Source organism: Theobroma cacao, chromosome 4, assembly GCF_000208745.1.
Source record: "Theobroma cacao cultivar B97-61/B2 chromosome 4, Criollo_cocoa_genome_V2, whole genome shotgun sequence".
NCBI lineage: Eukaryota > Viridiplantae > Streptophyta > Magnoliopsida > Malvales > Malvaceae > Theobroma > Theobroma cacao.
Window position 1 is genome coordinate 22,440,559 of NC_030853.1, and position 20,179 is coordinate 22,460,737.

The following is a 20,179-nucleotide window of genomic DNA, read 5'->3' on the forward strand; positions in this document are numbered from 1 at the left end:
AGCAAAAAGAAAATGAAACTAGATACGGATCATTTGCTTTGAGGATACATAAGATTAATATTATAATTAATGTATCGATAGATTCAAACAAAAATTATGTATCAATATTCAAGATTAGACCTATTTCAAAAAAGTATATATTCAAGATTAGATACTAATTAGTAATAATTAACTACTACTAAAAAGGGTTAACTTCAAACAAGGTTTTGTAAACTATTAATATAAAAAAATGTGTTCTTAAGCATATTTCATTCATTAATTTTGCATGATTTCCTATTCAAAGAGTTTAATCAAATTTCCTCTTCTTACAAATAAAAAAAAAAGTTAATAAAGAGTCGTATTCAGATATAATTTTGTCATTTTCAATAAAAAAAATAAGGGACAGGTTTGGTGCCTCTTGAATAACAATTGACTGGTAATTATCACGCAAAATGGTAATTATATATAATGGTCATTGCATGCCCTTAATTGATGAACATGCTTGCTCGTGATGTTAAGAGTCCTTTTCTTCTTTTGGAAGTGAAATTGGGTATTGGGTAGGGCAATATGTTTAGCTGACAGCATTCTCTAACAAGAGGCCATGTATCATGTGGGAGCATCCAATGCCCCCCCAAGTACCTTCAAATTTATTAAAAAAATTACATCCCCCATACCCAGCCTTGTTACTTTATGATTTGCCACTTCTCATAGACAAAATAGGAGAGAAGACAAAGCATTGAAGACAAACCAAGGGTTAAAACTTTACCTTTGGATTATATTGGATTCAAAATCTGAGAGCTATGGTCCTGATGAACCCAGCATCTGCCATTGGGAATATGGCTTGTTTTGTGGGGATTGAGACTCTGATAGGTGATACAAAGGAAAGAGACAATTATATATATACGTGTCTTGATGCCTCCTTGTGGTTTCGGCCATTAATCTCTGGACGTTCTTGTCATTTTGCCATATAAAATGTTTGCTCTTCCGTTTCTTGCGTTGCTGATGTTTGTCTCCATTTTTCTTTCTTATTGTTTTGTGCATGATTGGCCATTTTTTTCAGGATTGGAGTTCTTCTTTCCCCCGTCTCTATCCATTGGCCTAGGTTGTCTTTTTGGAGGCAGGTTTATCTCAGCTTGCTTACGCAGGATCTCATTCAAGGCTTTATTAGTGGGTATTGTCAATCAAGCATGTTAATCACGAATGAAGCGTGTCACACAAAGTATAATATATGGTCTAAATCTATTCGTTAGTCATATGACATAACCACCTTACATTATTAAGGACTATACGATTAAAATATTAATATATGAGGATTTAATGATCAATATCATGTAAATTTTCTAATATTAGCTAATATATTTAATCAAAAAATTAAATTAAATTAAATTTTTTTAAAAAAAGAAAGAGGTGCTTATAATTTTTGGTGTTTTGTTTTTGCAGTTGTCCCGCCAATAACTCTAGTTGAACCCGGTCTGGCACGGTCCGCTTTCTTTCTCATGAACCAATAATAAAAAACGTCATAGTTTTTTTCCTTTTTTACATTTTTCTTTTTTTGGGTAAATTTGTTCTCCACGAGCCAATCAGGCTAGTGTGCCTAACAACCAAGAATAGCACAAAACCTTCGTAAATCAGTACTAAAATTATAAAAATAATCTTTATTTGGTCTATTAACCTTTTGTAAAATAAATAATAACAGGCGTCAAACTGGAATGTCATCAATGACATGCATTTTATTTATCTATTTTCATTTTTTAAATATTTCTAAAACTATATATTTTTTAATACTTGATACTGTTACCCTTTTTCCTGTTTTAATATTATTTCCATCATTTTTTTGTTTCTTAATATTAAAAATTATGAAACGTTAAAAAAATGTAAATATTTAAGATAAAATATAATAAGTAAAATAAAAAGTTTACTTAATTTTGTGAAAATCAAACAATTTAAAAAAGAGAGAGCAGGTATTTTAATGTTTAAAGTTACTGTATATTTATATAAAAACCATTTTCTTTTTACAAAATAAGAGGAGAAGAATATGCACGCGCCATGAGAGAGTTTGAAAATCGACAATAATTCATGATCAAATAATTTAGAGAATGGGGTGGCAGCTTTTGCTTTTAAAAGTATAGCTCTTTTTTATAAGTGTCTGAGGGAATGACTGTCTGCTGGAGGTAAAGAGGAAAAGCAAGAGCGTGTGATTGTTAGCTGATGTTGGATTTGTTGGAATCTTCAATAAAGCAAAAAAGAAAGCATACACAGAAACCCAACATTTTAACCCTTGATTTACAGCCCAAAAGTGAGTAGATTTTGGCATAAATTATTGACCATTTTGAGATTATAATGAAGTGGAGAATCAGATATACTAATGTGGGGGTCATATGAAAATACAAATGGTTGGGTGACCAAATCCCTCTGTCATCATCAATCTCGAGCCACTCATCTGCCCCTCCCTTGAGATCCTCACATTCTCAATTCAATCCATTAACCAAAAACAACTAGCTTATAAAAACTGACTTAAAAAATATGGGGAAAAAATGGGTTTTGGGACTTTTACTGAATGGCCAAACTCAGGGAATGTTGGATTCTCCATTGTCCCAAGCAAAAGACAAGTACATATACTTCTCTTCTTCCCAATGCATACTCTCTCTCTCTGTCCATTTTGTGCTGCTTCAGTTGAGTATCTGCTATATGCAATGTACAATGCCCTTTCAAGTATCCACACACATATGCATATGATGTATGAAATAAAGTAAAAAATTAAGTTTGAAAGGAGATGTAAAATAATTAAAAAAATTTCATGTTTAGTGGCACTCTTTTTAATACTTTATGTTGAATACCTTTTGTAGGCAAAGAATGTGATTAATATAACTTATGTTGAATACTTTTGTAGGCAAAGAATGTAATTAATATAACAAGGGAATTTCCTAATGTGACCTTGTTCTTGGAATATAAACCTTGGCTTTGGTTAGTTTTGTTCTTTTTAGATTGTGGCCATTATATATTCTTTTCCTTTCAACTCTCCTGACCCAGTGACAGGCGTGCTAGTTCACTTTATACTACCAATAAATCTGTGATTTCTTTTTCTTTTGGTTTCATTTTTTTTCCTTGGTGTCTGACACAAGATTTTTAGTGAATGGATTTCTGGCATGGAAAGGAGGGAGTGGGTTCTGATCTCAGGATTATCTTAAACAAGAGAGCCTCATTTCAAAGTTGTTTTTTCTGATAACAATCACTGAACACAAGCTTAGCTTTGGCAACTGGCTGCCTCTTGTTCTTATGATTTCTAGCTCAATGGCAATGACAAGGAGAGAAATTGCTTTTTGTTTTATGGCTTTCTTATGGTTTTGGGCTCCTACAAATGGATTACTTTCTCCCAAAGGTGTAAACTATGAAGGTAAATAGGAAAGTTGCATTTTCTTTCTTTTATCAACAAGAGTGCGTATTCATGTGAAGGGAGATCTCATAATATCGGTGTTTCTTTTTCAGTGCAATCTTTAATGGCTATTAAGGCAGCTCTACATGATCCTCATGGTGTACTTGATAATTGGGATGCGGATGCTGTTGATCCATGTAGCTGGGCAATGGTGACTTGCTCACCTGAAAGCCTGGTCATTGGCCTGTAAGTCTTTTTCTAACCTCAATTTTTTGGAGAAGATATGGAACATTTACAAGAGAAAGCAAAGCATTCATCATGAAGTGAGATTATTAAATAGATGAACATCTTCTGAACGTGGTGGAAATGGTCTTGTTGCAGGGGCACTCCAAGCCAGAATTTATCTGGTACTTTATCTCCAAGCATAGGAAACTTAACAAATCTTCAGATTGTGTAAGATTCCAACAGATGACTGCGGAAAAATCAAAGCGTTTTTCAAATCGAATGCATCTTTTTGTTCATGGTCTAATATGAATGCTGGTATACACTAATTTTGCAGGCTCTTACAGAATAACAACATAACAGGACCAATTCCTACAGAGCTGGGGAAGCTCTCAAAGATTCAAACACTCGATCTTTCTGATAATTCCTTCACTGGGGAAATTCCGACCTCTTTAGGCAACCTAAGGAGCCTCCAATACATGTAAGAACCGAAATCTGCGAAACAGAGCCTGAAAGCTCGAGAGAAGAGCTCAAAGACTACCATGTCCATTATCTGCACTCATTTTTGTTTCAATTTTTAACATGAGGGCTTGCAAATGTTGATTTTAGGAGGCTAAACAACAACAGTCTCTCGGGAGCATGTCCTGTGTCCTTGGCCAACATGACCCAGCTTACCTTCCTGTAAGCCTCTTAATCTTTGTTTTCTCCCTTCCTCTTTTTCCTCCTCCTAGATCAATGATTTGTATCTGTGATTGAAATATGCTCCTATACATGGTTTTCTGATTCTTTTTTCTTTTTTCATATCTTTTATGTTTCAGTGACTTGTCCTACAATAATCTAAGTGGACCAGTACCCAGATTTGCTGCTAAAACATTCAGGTATATCCCCTATCTTCACCTCTGACTCTCAAGTCTCAGCAGAACATTATGTTGATAAACTTTGCTCCGCTACTACGTTATTGCAGCATAGTGGGGAATCCTTTAATCTGCGCAACAGGGTCTGAACCAGAATGCCATGGGATGACACTGATGCCAATGTCCATGAACTTGAACAGCTCGCAAGGTATGGAATTTTAGAATTTCCAAAATTTTCTCAACTTTCTCAATTCTTACTGTGCTCAGAGAATATCAATTTTAAGCACTCTTGTGATTTATCTGACTTTGAACCCCTTTCGCTTCTCAAGCTGGCCGGCCTTCTGGCAGATCCAAAGGTCACAAAATAGCCATTGCGTTTGGCTCAAGCATCGGATGCGTGTCCCTGATGGTTCTTATACTAGGTCTCTTACTTTGGTGGAGACAAAGGCGGAATGAACAGATATTCTTTGATGTTAAAGGTTTGAGATAATTAGACTTACTACAGAAGTCTTCATTAGATATTTTAGCATCTTTGAGGTGTAAGAGCTAACTAGTACTTGTAATTGCGTCTTGTCATTTCAAATTTCAGACCGACATCATGAGGAAGTTTCCCTTGGAAATTTGAGGAGGTTCCAGTTCAGAGAACTTCAGATTGCAACACATAACTTCAGCAGCAAGAATATACTAGGAAAGGGAGGTTTTGGGAATGTGTACAAGGGAATATTGCAAGATGGAACAATTGTAGCTGTTAAGAGGCTTAAAGATGGTAATGCTGCAGGAGGAGAGATACAGTTCCAGACTGAAGTTGAGATGATCAGCCTGGCAGTGCACCGAAACCTTCTGCGGCTTTATGGATTTTGTATAACACCCACAGAGAAACTTCTTGTTTACCCATATATGTCTAATGGCAGTGTTGCCTCTCGTCTCAAAGGTAAAATACAAAGAGTTTGCTTGATATTGTAGCCATAATTTTGTAATGCTATATTTGAGTAGGTGAACTAAACCTGAATTTTTCTTGCGACAGGAAAACCGGTATTGGACTGGGGCACCAGAAAGAGAATTGCTCTGGGAGCTGCCAGGGGATTACTATACCTTCATGAGCAGTGTGATCCAAAGATAATTCATAGGGATGTCAAAGCCGCAAATATATTGCTTGATGATTACTGTGAGGCTGTGGTGGGAGATTTTGGGTTAGCAAAGCTTTTGGATCACCAAGATTCACATGTCACAACAGCTGTGAGGGGCACTGTGGGACATATAGCTCCCGAATACCTCTCCACAGGCCAGTCTTCTGAAAAGACAGATGTCTTTGGGTTTGGAATTCTCCTCCTTGAATTAATCACAGGTCAAAGAGCGCTAGAATTTGGCAAGGCTGCTAACCAGAAAGGAGCAATGCTTGATTGGGTGAGCATAATTTCTCTTAAGCTTCTCACCTTGAATGCTTAAATATTAAAGCATCGATTCCTCTTATTAGATAATTCATAGTTATTCCCCTTCATATTTGTGACATTAATTGGCACTTGCAGGTAAGGAAAATTCATCAGGAGAAGAAGCTTGAAGGGCTTGTCGACAAGGATCTTAAAAGCAACTATGATAGAATTGAGCTAGAGGAGATGGTTCAAGTAGCATTGCTATGCACACAATACCTTCCTGGCCATAGACCGAAAATGTCTGAAGTGGTTAGAATGCTTGAAGGTGACGGGCTGGCCGAAAGATGGGAAGCTTCCCAAAGAGCTGAAGCAACTAAGTGCAAGCCCCATGAGTTTTCCTCATCAGACCGATATTCTGATCTCACTGATGACTCTTCATTACTCGTTCAAGCCATGGAGCTCTCTGGCCCGAGGTGAACTCCTTATAAAATTCACTATAAAATCTTTTTTTTAATCTTTCAAAAAGAGTTAGAAAATTATAGTTGAAGCAGCATGCTAGAACTCCTACAGTTCCATAATAGTGGCATAGCATAGCTCGAAAGGGCCTTCAATTTTATTTTTTATTTTTATATTTTTTCCCTTTTTGCTTTCCTTTTTTACTCCAACTGTACAGATTACGTACTACGAAGACATTATTGAAATGGAAATTTCTTGTAGTTGCTATTCCTATTGAGTGAAATATCTGAGAGGTTGTCCAGTTAATTCTTGTGTAAGATCAAACATTCTTTATTCGGGTCTTAATTGTAATTTTCAAAATTAAATAGTTATTCTATTGTAAAGGTTGTTATGCTTATCTCATGTTAATTACACTGTTTTTTTATCATTATTATTATTTTGATCCGGATAAAAAGAAGTTCAAACTTTACTTAAAAATCATGCATTAATCATTAAATCAAATGTTTGAATTCAAAAATTATACATTAATAATTAAATCAAATGCTTGATTTCATTTTAATTGCAGTGCTTAGTGTTGTGGATATACATGTCATCTAATTAAAAACTAGTAAAACCAAAGATTTAGCAAAAATATCTCATAATTCTCTACAGGAATGAAGTTTTCATGTGTAGATGTTTAAATTAACGTGCAATGAGTGGATGCTAGCTCATCTTAATCAGATATCTAATCAAGCAACTTGCATTGAAAATGGCTGAAGTTTGATGGCCCTAGCAGTACCTCCATAAATCAATTTCAGTCAATAATGAATTTAAAATTTTACATAAAAATATTAAAAAAATAATTATATTATATATATCAAATTTTATATAAACAATGATAAAAAAATTTAAAATATTAAAAAATAATAACCATCATCATTTTAGTTCCACCGCTCGATTATTCTTTAAGATTAAAATGAGACATAAATAAATTCTTTTTATGTTTTTCGGCCGAACCAGAGTGTGATACGGTTCATTAACACCGTGACTGTAAGACCAGTCACATGACAAATACTTGACAGAGAAACATCACGGAAAACCCACCAGGTTACTTTCCCTGCAAATATGATGAGCGGCCTCCAGAGCATCGAAAGGGACCTATATGAAACATTAGGTAACGCGTCAAAGTGTACGTACGCCTCATATCCAGGAACAATTAAATAGTGGCATGTAACTATTTATGATATCTTTCTAAACGAACCAACATACATGAAAATGAACAGAGTGGCTAACAAGAAAGATTGTATGAATTATCTATAGAAATGACGGCAAGTAGGGTACCGTTTATTTGGAATTATCCGAAATTAAAATAATATATTATTAAGATATTTAAAATTTTGTTGAAATCAAAAACTATTTGTTAAATGTAATATTCATTAATTATTCGAAATCATTTATTTAATGTATATCTGTTTAAAAATTCACGTAAACTTGAACTTGGATTAATTACCTGAGACGTGTGTTCAACAGGAGGTTATGGAAACATTGCAAGTGTTCTTTCTGAACCACAATATCATCACAAAACAATAAAGAACTTAAACTCGAATTAGAAGAGTATCATATATATGCAAATTTTGATTTTGAATTACTCCAATAGGTAACCAATGCTCACACAATTACTGTCTTACTGCCAGCAAGGCAATAACACAAGTCTGGAACACAAAAATCCAACAAGAGCCTTACTTCACCAAATCTGTGGACATACACAGGTATTACTTCATGATTAAGTGAAATATATGGAACAGAGTTGAAACTGATGACCTGTATCTAATGTTTACCTGAGGTGAAATTTCCATCAACTTCCCAAGTGTTTTTCCAAGCTTTTCCCTCGTAAATGTCATCTCCCCACAATTTATAATGGTCAGAATCTCAAGCTTAGGTAAATGAGCAAGATTAATCATCTTCAAATACTCCAATACAACTCCTGTGCGGTAATCATCTTCAAATACTCCAATACAACTCCTGTGCGGTAAGTGTATTATTGTACTAACATTGCTCGATGTTTGCGGGAGAATTAAGTTTAATAAGTCTAGATCTTCCGCCAATGACAGAATCAGTTTGACAGTTCTTTGGCCAGGTGAGGTTTGGTGTTTTCAAAGTGGGAAACCAAGTGTCCCTAAGGTTTGGTCCATGCAATTTAAGATGCTCCGAATTCGGAATTTTCAACAACGTCAAGCTCTCAAGAGCAGGACAGCTCAGAACTAAATTTCCAAGCTGGTCCTCATCGAGCTTAATGGAGATGGAGTCTGGCAAGAAATTTAAATCCTCGGAATGTTCCAGGAAGCTTGATTTCCCAAAGACTAAGCTGTAAGCTGTTCAGCTGTGAAGAAGGCAACTCTTTAAGTGATGGTATGCGAATGGCCCAAGAAGCAACTCCTTGCCACTTTTCCTGGGTAGAATACTAATCATATCACAGAAAACATGCGTGGATCAATATCCTCGAAAGAATCTGAGAGGGTGAACTTGTTTATTGTATATTTTGTGGTGAAGTAGGAGCTTATTCACAATTGGCTGGATGAATCTGATCAGTCGTCCCAAACCATGAAAAAATGTTCTTTGCTTAAAATTTCACAATCCAAAATAGCGGCCATGCAATGCAAACTTGGAAAGAGAACGATGCTTATATGATATACCTCCCCTGTCTTGACAAGATGCTTGACTTAATTGAATCCTGTTTCACAAGCATCCAGTCTAGCTATAATATCTGATGGAAGATAGCTGAGGATAAATTCACATGAATTAGAAAACTTGGGAAATCAATAAAATTAGAAGCGTTCAAGGATCCAGTCAAACCGGATTAACATCTCTAAAAACCGAATTTGACCTACTGACCCACACATCTAAGTTGATTATGTTATTAATTTTTTTAAAAAAAATATATTTTAATTGAAATATTTTTAAATTAAAAAAATTTCATATAATATATTCTCGGATCGAGTTGAGCTTTAAAAATCGAGTTCAAAGCCCAACTTGTGACCAATCAGGCTCACGGGCCTAGTGGATAGCCCAGTCCATGGACAAGTGCAACAACAATTGCTGAAAAGATGCAACGTGAGTGGGTAGACTCCATTGCCACTTCATTTTCATTTATCAGGATAATTTATAGAAGCAGGATAATGAAGTACGCAATGTAAATCTAGTTTGTAGACGTAGTTTTCAGTTTCGGATACGAACCAGATGGTGACTCTAAATTTGTCTTAAGTGGGATTGATCTTTTGATTTATAAAAGCTAAAGGTGATATATCCATACTATTTAACCATAAATACATCAATATCAATTTCAACAGTTCATGGTTGGATCTGATACACATAAGTGATGATTAACAAATTATAATATAATTAAAAAATAATAAAAGGAGCACAATTTGTATTTAGTGGTGTGATTTTCTTTTTTTACAATTAATTAGTTTGAAACAAACCTATCGTACCTCCATTTTTATATGTGAAACTCAAATTCGACTCAACGGGCTCATTTAATTATTATTTTGTTATTAAAAATAAATACTATTTTATGTTAAATAAATATATATTATTTATTAATTATAATACTGTAACCGGATTAGACTTGGACCTAAAACACATACCCCGATCCGATCTGAATCGAGCCCAATACACCGCCTAGACGGCTAACCCAATCTTGGAGGCTTGGACACCCCTAGGTGTCACTTTGGACAGCAGTTACAAAGACAAAACCAAGAGAAAACCGACAGGACATCCAAGAGAAGAAACAAACCCAGATACCTTTTGCTCGGCGAAGTTTCCTGGGCTACCTTTCTTCCCTTCTCGCTCGCTTCCTTGGTGGAGCTTCTCCTTCTCTATTTCTTTCTCTCTCTCCCCCTGCAAACGCCAACAGCTCCAATTCTCTCAAATGGGTTTGTGGGATTCCCTTCTCAATTGGCTCCGCAGGTAATTTCCCTCTACTTTTCTCTTCTTCCTTTTTCGGTCTTTGTGGATTTTAGTTTACCTTTGGCGTTCAGCTCTCTCATATAATATTTTTTTATTGGTTCCCTTAAAAATGAAAAAAAAAAAACAATGTAGTAATTGTGATTTAGTTGTTTTAATCTTAGCGTTTGAAAAGATATTCAAGTTCAATAGTCATGGCACGTAATTAAAAATTATCAGGAAAAACGATTTGGGAAATTGTTACATTCTGAAAAGCTTTAGCTAGTGAAAAATGAATAATATATAACTTGTAATTTATTTTAGTAGTTTACTATGTATGAGTTATATTGTTCAATTTATATTCGATTAATTTATTAAGGAAAATCAGTAGAAATATCAAAATTAATTATGTACGACCGTGTAAGGATGGGTTATACTTTGACGGGCTAAGGTGTTTTCGTCAGCTTTGCTGCTGGGAACGTATGGTGGATTCTGGAAGACTTTATATCTCATACTTTGGACTTAAGGTAGATGTTATATTGGGTAAAATAGCGGTATTAAAATTGTGAGACTCCCCCTCGACCCTCTTCAGTAAGGATTTATTGTTACAGAGGTGTGATAGACCCTTTTAGTCAAAGAGAGTCAAGGTGGTGGAGTCTTAGTGGGCATAGTTACAGTGTTTAATTCTTGTGTCACATTTTGCTTTTATATTAGTAAGGTTTTACTAATATCATAGGTGTATGTAAAGCAATAAATGGTAAACTGAAAATGGTTTCTGGAAAATGGGTATGGCTAGACGCTACAGGCATTTGTGACCAGGATTACTATATGGTTTGACTTTCTCTGCAGCAGCTTGTTTTGCAATTATCAGACAACAAAGTTAATGCAAATGTAGAAAATGTATGGTACTAAAGGTTTCTTTTTTAGTCTTGACCAAAAAATGGTGTATTTTCTATTGGATTGAGTTATGATAGTCATTAGCTCCCTTATCTTCTTCTATTTTTTGATTCTGTAATGCCTGGGTAGGCCATGCCATCTAACTTTCTATTCTCATTCATGCTTTGAAATTGTGAAATCATTTTAGAAAACAAACACCAATTTTCATTCTCTAGTTTGTGTTGAGGTAATTATTGGTGTGAAGATTTGTTTTGAAGTGCTTCTGTGCTCCTTACTGAGTATTTGCCTGGCAGCTTATTCTTTAAGCAGGAAATGGAGCTATCCCTTGTTGGTCTGCAGAATGCAGGAAAAACATCTCTTGTTAATGCCATTGCTGTGAGTGACACTAAATATTTGTTTTCTTTTATTTTCTTTTCCTGCTGAGATAATTGGTATTCTTAGTGGCTTTATCTCAACTTTACTTTTCAATGTTTACCAGACAGGGGGCTATAGTGAAGACATGATTCCAACCGTAGGTATCTTTTCCTTGGACAAATCACTTGTTATGATTCTCGTAGAAAATGTCTTAAATTAGATACTTCAAATGTGGAATCCAGGTTGGATTTAATATGAGAAAAGTTACAAAGGGTAATGTGACAATAAAACTGTGGGACCTTGGAGGGCAACGGAGGTTTCGTACCATGTGGGAACGCTACTGTCGTGGTGTCTCTGCTATTGTGTAATGCTTCCCAATCTCTTACTCTACTATGTTTATCATATATCAATCAACTTTTGACATCTGTATTTGCTGCTTAGGACGATCTTGTATTTGGTCAGAAGCAAACATCTGTTACTGCATGTGCCACTGAGACTTTTCATGTTTTGGAATCAATACGGACTTCAAAAGTGGCCTGATAGTTTATTAAGCATATTCCTGTTCTTCATTGCAGTAAATTTGCTGGATTCATGTTTTTACGGTGTACATTTTAGTTGAAAGCTTATTTTGGCATATAACTAGGAATTATATCTGTGGAAAAACTTTAGAGCGTCTTCTTGATACAATCTATTTTGACTCTTCCTTCCATGATAGCTGAACTAAAAATTTTTATCAAATTCTTTATTTGAGTAGTGAACACTCACAGGTCTTGTTGGGGACAAGATGAAAGTGACTTTTCATTGACATATATTTATTTTTTATTCTTTTCATCTTTCAAATACTACAGATGGCAGGCCTTGCTGATATAATCAAAGGAGCATGTTAAGTTACAAGTATTGCACTCTTCATACAGTTCACATGCAACACTTGTCTTATTTCTGTTTCAGTGAAATAGAAAACTGAAAACTCCTTTCTCTTTCATGTAACCAAGAAGATAGAAAGAAAACAGAATCAGAATTTTATCAGTGTTTATTAAATACATTTGAAATTTCTATAATTTGGTTTAATGTTAGTAAATTCTTGTCATGTTGTATTGAGGTGGAACCAACAGTCCTTCACATTTTATTGGCTACTTTTCTGATGTATTTAATGTTCATTTTTTTTTTATAATGGCAGATACGTAGTTGATGCTGCTGATAGAGACGGTGTTCCCATATCCCGAACTGAGTTACATGATCTCTTGACAAAACCTTCCTTAAGTGGAATTCCTTTACTTGTTCTAGGCAACAAAATTGATAAGTCAGAAGCTCTTTCAAAGCAAGCTTTGGTGGATCAACTGTAAGTTATTGAAATTTTGCTAGAAGTTGTCTTTGTCTTCTCTTCATTGACGATTTGTCTTGGCAAAATTTCTACTTCTATTGTTTTGTTAATTTTTATTCTCAGAGGTCTCGAATCGGTCACTGATAGAGAGGTGTGCTGCTATATGATTTCATGCAAAGATTCTGTAAATATAGATGTTGTCATTGATTGGCTAATCAAGCACTCAAGAACTGCAAAATAATCAGTGGTGCAATATTCTCCTGTTTTGCCCCATTGAGAAATGATGGAAGGAAACACCCTGTGTCTACAAGCACAAACTCTGGTAAATCTTTCCTGCGGAATTTCCTTCAATTTATGGTATTTGTGCCCCAAATAAGTGTTTTATAAACTGCTGGAAGGATTTAGGCCCAGTTTTTGGTCACACTCCAAACTAGCATTATGTAGAGCATTGGAACAATTGATGCAGGTTATGTGCTTGCAGTCCCTCCCGTTTAAGTTCATTAGCTGTGTAATCGATTAGTTTCTCCTGATGATCCAGATTCAAATCCAAATGAAAATGGGACTTGAGATTATTTGTTTTGTTTGTTGATTTGCAAGTCTGGTTTTTGCCAGTTTTACTCCTAAATAATAAGGTTTGTGCCCTTGTGCTGCATTTTGATAACATGCAGGTTTCTTAAAACTAACATGTTGGTCTTGATCATATAATTTACAGAGATTGTAACTTAAGACCATTTTTGGGAAGTTAGAGATATAGCATATAACAAATTTAATCATTATTATTCTTATATCAAATAATAATTATTGTTTAATGTAACAATCATATATTTACACATTTTGGAACTTACCAAAGTATAATTATTTATGTATTTATATATTTTCTATTTTACAGAATTAATCATGCTTGTATCTTTTATTTTTGTATTTATCAGTTTACTAAATGAATTGATTATATATTTAGGTATTTATTTATATGATTATATAAATCTATTCTTGTCTATGGATTCCTTTATTCGTTTATAATGTTACAGCTATTTATTTATATAATTTATTATATATTTACAAAATAATTATTTTTATATCAGAATAATAATATATTTACAAGTATTTGAATTGAAAAATTAATGTTTATTTACTTAATTATTCATGTAGCTATCTATTTAAGTTAATTAATTAACTAATTACTAGAATAGAAGTACTATTCATTTATGTATTCAATTATGTTTTTTAGCTATTTACCTTTTTTTTTATATAAATTTGTTTAGATTCAGGTTGAGCTTACTTGTATTTTGAATTTGTTTACACTTATCCTTAATTACCTTGTACATGGAATGTAGTATAAAATTATAGGAATACAACAAACAGGCTGTGAGCCTTTCCATTCATTTTCCTTGTGTGGTAATTCATTTGTTAAAAACAACATTAAATAATTAAAATTTCAATCACACAACAAGAGAAAATATACATTTGCTCATGGATTAAACTGAAAAATAACAACGAATTAAGAGTATATCATAAAAGCATGAGCAAATTAACAAAGAATGTGACATTATTAGGCTGGTTAGCTGTAATATATACAGCATCTAGCTTTATTTTCTCTTGTGAAGGTATTTCATCTCAGCAACTCGGGACTATAAAGCACCGTCTTCATGAACTTGTAAAACATACCGTTGGTCAATCTGCAAAATTCACCTGGAAATTTTACTTCATAATATTTGTCAGGTATAATCTTCACTTAATGGCACCATTACTTTCCATATATAGCTATAATCAGGATAGGGCAAACTGATAAATATGGCTGAAGATAAGTAATGAGAAATTACATAATGAAAAATGAAGGTAAAATAATTGACAAGACAAGCTTCGATAAAGAAACTCAAATCTGTTCATCATTTTCACCAGTTGAATGTTCAGACAGAGATTGGAATTGAAGTATGCTTTCATTTTCTTCCTTTTTGGTTAAATTGATTTTCGTATATGCATTTAGGGAACAATTAAAAAGTTGGTAAAACAAACCGGTCCTTGCGCTTCTCCAGAAAATGTTCCAAGGTTGCTTTGCGAGCCTGAGGCAGAGCTGCACCACAAAAAAAAAATTTAAGAAAGCTCACACCAATTGACCCAATTAAGGATGAAAACGAGTAGTATCAAGGATAATGTCTAATTACTTATTGCTGAATAAGTGTGCGAGGCGAATTCCGCTGAGGAATTGATGATTGAAGGAGGGTCAAGTGCATGTTGGTTACCATTGCTGGTCCAGCAGAGAAGGTCCATCGTTGTTTGCTCCGGCAGTACTACTTGATTCCGATCATCGTCAGCCGTCAAGAATGAGTAGTACTCATCTCTGGCCAAACGCAGTATGGCCTCAGCCTGAACCAATTTGTAATATGAAAAAGGAAATCATTTTTCATGTAAAAGTTAAAAAGAAGAAGGATCCACAAGAAAAATTGCGTTAACCCATCAGGGAGGTCGACCTTATTGGGCGAAACATCCTCAAAGACATGGACTTTATTATCGTAAACGATGGTTAACCGATCATCAGCTGCCTCGACTTGCTTGGATTTGTTCCTGCAGATGTATTAGTGTTAAAATGCAGCTAGCTTATACTCATAATAATAGGCCGGTTACACACTTTAATCTCAGATTTTTTCTCCCATTATCCTTTCGTTATGTTAATTTGTTTTCTCTTCAAATCCAGTATTAGTACAAAAATCAATCACCAGATGCAGCTATATGTGATTTTAAGTATTTAATTGGACACCTTGGGTCAGTTGGACTTGATGTCGCAGACCGTTCCGCAAATGGAAATCCTCCAAGAAACTGCTTACTGGTCGGAATTGTTTCTTCCTGAAAAGGGAATTTCCATGGTGTAGTACTATTGAAGCTCCTCTGCCAAATCAAATTGCAACATATATATATAAATAGAAATTACTTAAAGAAATATTTATTAACATATACGTGTAAGGTTAATTATATATATATATATATTTTTTGTGAGACGCCTGGTCTAATTAAAAGTCTTGTGATAATTAATCGGATACCTTAGGCAAAGTAGAAAGAGGGTTACAAGTAAAATCAAAAGCATAGACCGGAGAAGCGAGGGTGTCTGGCATATCGTCTTGAGTAGCTCCGAAAGGCTGAAATTGGGACCAAGAAGAGTCTTCCGACCACCACCGTTGCATGCCGCCAACTGTCAAGAATTAATGCCTCAAAACTCGAAAGAAGAAGAAGAAAAAGCTTCATGTAACGCAGCTAGCTAGTTCTTTAATCCTGGTGTAAGTTTTAATTGATGATATTAAAACCAAAAATACAATAAGTTCTTCCTCCAAGACAGCCGCAGTTTTGGAAAGTCAACGTGTTCTTTCTTTGTGAGAGCTGAATGCAAGACGCGGCGAAAAGGGGGGAAAAAGGGGAACCAATACCATATACATAAAATAAATAAATAAATACATAAACATTACAATATGAAATTAATTAATAAGGAAATGAGTAGAATAAGAATTCGAAATATCTCAACGATTTTTTATGCAAAAGAAATAGTTCAAGAGAAAGGTCATTTACCCGAATCATTGAATATATTATTGCTGGCAATCTCTGTAAGAGTTCCGGATGAGTCTTTCCTTTTCAAACCCAGAAAATCTCTCTCCATTGCAGAGTCCTCTACAAAGAAAGACTAAAAAAAAAATTAAAATATTGAAAAGAAACAGTATACAAAAAGCCCAATGAGTAGTATATAGAATATTTATAGATATAGATTATAAAAGAATAATCATAGAAGTAGAAGAAAAAGGATTACTTTGTTGGGGTTTTGAATTCAGGAGGAGTTGTGCTGTTGTAGTAGCCAGTAGAGATGTTCCTTTTTCTTTTCTCTTTCTTTTCTCAATTAAAAATGGACATGTGACATATGACGCCATATTACTTGACAGGTACAGTACGTGCAGACCAAGCTGTTCCTCCCAACTGCACCCCAGCGCGCAAATTTATGCGTCTCACTCATTTTCTCCGATTATTATTTGCTTTTTTTTTTCTTTTGATAAACGATTAATATATGCTTTGGGCCAAAATTAAAAAACAACTAGATTAATTTTTTCGAAAATTTACTCCGTAATATGTATATATATTTAAAATTGTAAATAGAACTATATTATTTCACATTAGTTCTTTTTTATTGGGTCTAATTCTTTCCCTTGATTTCATTTTTTTTATTTTTTATTTTCAATTAATGAAAAAGTTAATTTATTCTATTTATTTATTTTCCTCTAAAAATAATAATTTTATTCAATAAAATTTAGTCTTATATTATTTATACTTAATTAAAATTAAAAAAAGAACTATCAAATATTAGTTTTTTACGTCTATAACACTTTACATTAAAAATTTCCTTTTTCTTTTCCTAATGGCCTCTATTTAACAACACCTTAATAAATAATAGACATAATATCTAAAAAATATTTTAATTATTAAAAAAATAAATTATTTATTATATTCAATCAAATTCTTATATTTTAATTTAATAAAATATATTATTATAATTAATAATTAATTAATATTATTAATTAAAATATTATTTTTTATTTTTTTTTAATATTATGACATGATATATTGATGTGATATAATCATATAATCATATAACATTTTCACTTTTCACATCAATACCACTTGAGTATAAAATATTAATTAATATTTTAATTAATAATAATTAATTAATCATTAATCATAATAATTTTTGACTTAAAATAAAAATATAAAATTTTAATTAAATATAATAAAAATAAATAAATTTTAAAATAATTTAAAATTTTTGAAGTATTATTCTTAAATAATAAAATTAAATTTCAACTACAGGTAAACCTAAGCAGGCAAATCGAGGACCGTGAACTTGAGGCTTGGCCTTGATGTTTTTATCCACGCCCCCTCTAATAAATAAATAAATAAAATTTTGATAATTATAATAAATAAATAAAATATTTCAAATACCCGTACGGATTAATCCGGTTTGATAAAAGGGAAGTCGCTTTTCTTGTCAATCGGATGAGAAAGAAAACACCTTTATAATCTTTCTAAACAAAATAAAATTAAATTAAAGTACGGAGGTGCTTAACCGTATTAAAAATAAGGGTAAATAAATCTATAAAATGCTCAGAGAAATTGCCACCCCTGGCAATTAATGGGCGATTTCCACGCAAAAAAAGCATTGATGGTCACGCGCCAGGAAAGATGCCCAAGCAATCAAGTTTCTGTAACCCTGTCGGTGCCCAAGACAAGTGAGCTAATACAGGACAGATACATCAGCCATTTCATTGACATTGTAAGATTTCTTTCTATATTTAGGTCGAAACATTTTGCAAATTATTTCATAAATAGAAAAAAGCTACGTCCAACAACTTAAATTATTTCTATACATAGAAAGTATCTAAAACAATTACACCATTTTGATTCACACCACTATCATTGTTTTTGTGATGAACTTTCTTCTCGTTTTATGTATGATAATAGCTAGTTTTTATGTTTCATTTTAATTTTTTTAATATTTTAACATTAAAAATTATAGAATACTAATATTAGAAATGTATAAGAAATAATATAAAAACAGTAAAATAAAAAAATTTATTTTAATTTTCACATAAAATTAAACATAGACATTTAATTAGAAATAAATAAAAAATTAAAAGCGTACATTTTAAATCCATCTTGCAACTAAAAGAACTTTGTTTTTTTCTTGTGATGGTTTAGTGAATTTGATCATTGACTTTTTGACTTGTGTGGTCAATTTTATCAAATTTGACTTAAATTATTTTAAACATTTTAGTTAATTAAAATTTAAAAAATTAATATATCTAAAAATTAGATCATCCAAAGCTTGTGTAAAGTATTTTTTCACAATGTAATCTAAAATAAATTTAAAAATAAAAAGGAGGTCGAAATTAGAAGATTTTGACTATAAAAATTCCAAAGTGACAACTTTTCTAGGAAGGAAAGGGTAAACAGAAAAATCAGATAGTATTACAATAAAACTTTTAAAAATTAATACAATTGGGACTATGAAATTTATTAATTAATCGATAATTTAATAATTTATTAATTTATATATTAATTAATTGAAAATTAATTTATCAAAGTACTTTTTATTTTTTTTCAAAACATTGAACTTAATACATGTATTGTGTATTATGATTATACAAATATTACTTAATTATCGAATTATAAATTATCATTATTCGTGACAAGTAAATTATAAAAACATTATGGGAAATGACAAAGAATATCATGTTGAAGACAATAGTTTTGTACTAGAATTTGTCTCGCTCAAAGATGACTCAAAGTAACAATCACATTGCATAATTTTTTTTTTTACAATAAGAGAACATTACACCAAAACTTCTTAATGGATTAAGAAAAGTTAGAGATAAGGTACAACGAGACATAAGTTTTAAAAATAAACAAATAACATTGAAATCCTATTTTACAAAAACCTCATAGTTGAGTCATGTATATATATATAATTTTGATGCATACGGAGATTATTAATTTATATATCAAATGAGACTTATGTGTTTCTTTTTAAATATATTATTTTATAAATTTATCATATTAATTTTAAGTTGAAATCATAAAAAATTTTATCAAATCAAAATTATTAATTTATAAATTTTTTACTATTAGGAAACTTCTTAATTTGGGAGGAAGTAAAGAAAAGTAAAAAACCTTGAGTGAACATGTTATCCTCTAAATAAATAGCGTTGTTTTGTAATGGGCTTTGTCTCAATTGGATTTAAAATTTATTGGGCTGACCCGTATTTGGGCTTAAATTATGCTTGCCCCACAAAAATAATGGGCTTTTGGAAACGCTTCTGTATAATGTTAGGCACTTATCAACACAACAATGCCATAGCTAGCTCGTAAGGGTTTAAATTTTAAATATTAAATATTAGTTGACTTTATTATTCTAATTCCACAAATTTAATTATTTTATTTTTATTTTAATAAATTTAATTTTTATATTTTCATTCAAAATCAATAAATACATAAAAAATTATTATTTTTTAAAATTATCATAATATAATTTAAAATCAAAAACTAAAATAATAAAATTACCTTCGAAAGGATAAATTAATCATCATAGTCGGCAAATACATGGTGTCAACAACTCAACCCCACGAAATAGCACTTCGATCTGCACCAGGAAAATAATTTGAATATGTCAAATTTAGTGTTTAGTCATTATACTATATTAAAATGTTAAATTTAGTCCATTAATTATAATTTGTATAAATCAATTTCTAATACTTTTAATATTTATTAATATTAGTCCAATCATTAAAATTTCTCGTAAAAGTTTCTGACATTGCATTTTACAGATTAAGATGAAATTGATCATCATGATGGCGTAAAACTGATAAATGCTAACATAATATTAATTAAATTATTTACAAAAAAT

General features: G+C 32.3%; 3 protein-coding genes across 7 annotated transcripts; 2 read left to right on the forward strand and 1 right to left on the reverse strand.

The window, feature by feature from the left end:
- On the forward strand, positions 2,959 to 6,651 carry LOC18602162 (protein NSP-INTERACTING KINASE 1). The gene is made up of 11 exons (XM_018119201.1): positions 2,959 to 3,373; positions 3,466 to 3,598; positions 3,734 to 3,805; positions 3,912 to 4,055; positions 4,184 to 4,255; positions 4,393 to 4,452; positions 4,539 to 4,636; positions 4,758 to 4,907; positions 5,018 to 5,359; positions 5,453 to 5,832; positions 5,955 to 6,651. The coding sequence occupies exons 1-11, from the start codon at positions 3,256 to 3,258 to the stop codon at positions 6,273 to 6,275; spliced, it is 1,890 nt and encodes a 629-aa protein (XP_017974690.1). The 5' UTR covers positions 2,959 to 3,255; the 3' UTR covers positions 6,276 to 6,651.
- Positions 9,975 to 13,330, forward strand: LOC18602163 (ADP-ribosylation factor-like protein 8B). Its single transcript, XM_018119216.1, has 6 exons — positions 9,975 to 10,199; positions 11,366 to 11,447; positions 11,551 to 11,583; positions 11,669 to 11,790; positions 12,604 to 12,765; positions 12,871 to 13,330. The coding sequence occupies exons 1-6, from the start codon at positions 10,162 to 10,164 to the stop codon at positions 12,986 to 12,988; spliced, it is 555 nt and encodes a 184-aa protein (XP_017974705.1). The 5' UTR covers positions 9,975 to 10,161; the 3' UTR covers positions 12,989 to 13,330.
- LOC18602164 (protein TIFY 6A) lies at positions 14,095 to 16,673 on the reverse strand. 5 transcript variants are annotated; one of them, XM_018119207.1, is made up of 8 exons: positions 16,538 to 16,673; positions 16,303 to 16,401; positions 15,783 to 15,931; positions 15,503 to 15,588; positions 15,216 to 15,309; positions 14,910 to 15,111; positions 14,761 to 14,818; positions 14,095 to 14,423 (listed from the first exon to the last, which is right to left on the reverse strand). In XM_018119207.1, exons 1-8 carry the CDS (start codon positions 16,653 to 16,655, stop codon positions 14,357 to 14,359), a joined length of 873 nt encoding a protein of 290 aa, XP_017974696.1. In that variant the 5' UTR covers positions 16,656 to 16,673; the 3' UTR covers positions 14,095 to 14,356. The 5 variants fall into 5 exon arrangements, with proteins under 5 accessions (XP_017974696.1, XP_017974697.1, XP_017974695.1 ...); XM_018119208.1 differs by having other exon boundaries at positions 14,988 to 15,111; positions 15,503 to 15,630; XM_018119206.1 differs by having other exon boundaries at positions 15,503 to 15,630.

Excerpts from the sequence above, each read along its gene's own strand:
- LOC18602163 (XM_018119216.1), top strand. The coding sequence starts at position 10,162 with ATGGGTTTGTGGGATTCCCTTCTCAATTGGCTCCGCAG. Across the intron at positions 11,584-11,668 it reads GTGAAGACATGATTCCAACC|GTTGGATTTAATATGAGAAA; the intron begins GTAGGTATCTTT and ends TGTGGAATCCAG. Across the intron at positions 12,766-12,870 it reads CAAGCTTTGGTGGATCAACT|AGGTCTCGAATCGGTCACTG; the intron begins GTAAGTTATTGA and ends TTTTATTCTCAG.
- LOC18602164 (XM_018119206.1), bottom strand. The coding sequence starts at position 16,655 with ATGGCGTCATATGTCACATGTCCATTTTTAATTGAGAAAAGAAAGAGA. Across the intron at positions 15,310-15,502 it reads TCAAGTCCAACTGACCCAAG|GAACAAATCCAAGCAAGTCG; the intron begins GTGTCCAATTAA and ends ATACATCTGCAG. Across the intron at positions 14,819-14,909 it reads GCACACTTATTCAGCAATAA|CTCTGCCTCAGGCTCGCAAA; the intron begins GTAATTAGACAT and ends TTTGTGGTGCAG.
- LOC18602162 (XM_018119201.1), top strand. The coding sequence starts at position 3,256 with ATGATTTCTAGCTCAATGGCAATGACAAGGAGAGAAATTGCTTTTTGT. Across the intron at positions 4,453-4,538 it reads TTTGCTGCTAAAACATTCAG|CATAGTGGGGAATCCTTTAA; the intron begins GTATATCCCCTA and ends ACGTTATTGCAG. Across the intron at positions 5,833-5,954 it reads AAGGAGCAATGCTTGATTGG|GTAAGGAAAATTCATCAGGA; the intron begins GTGAGCATAATT and ends TGGCACTTGCAG.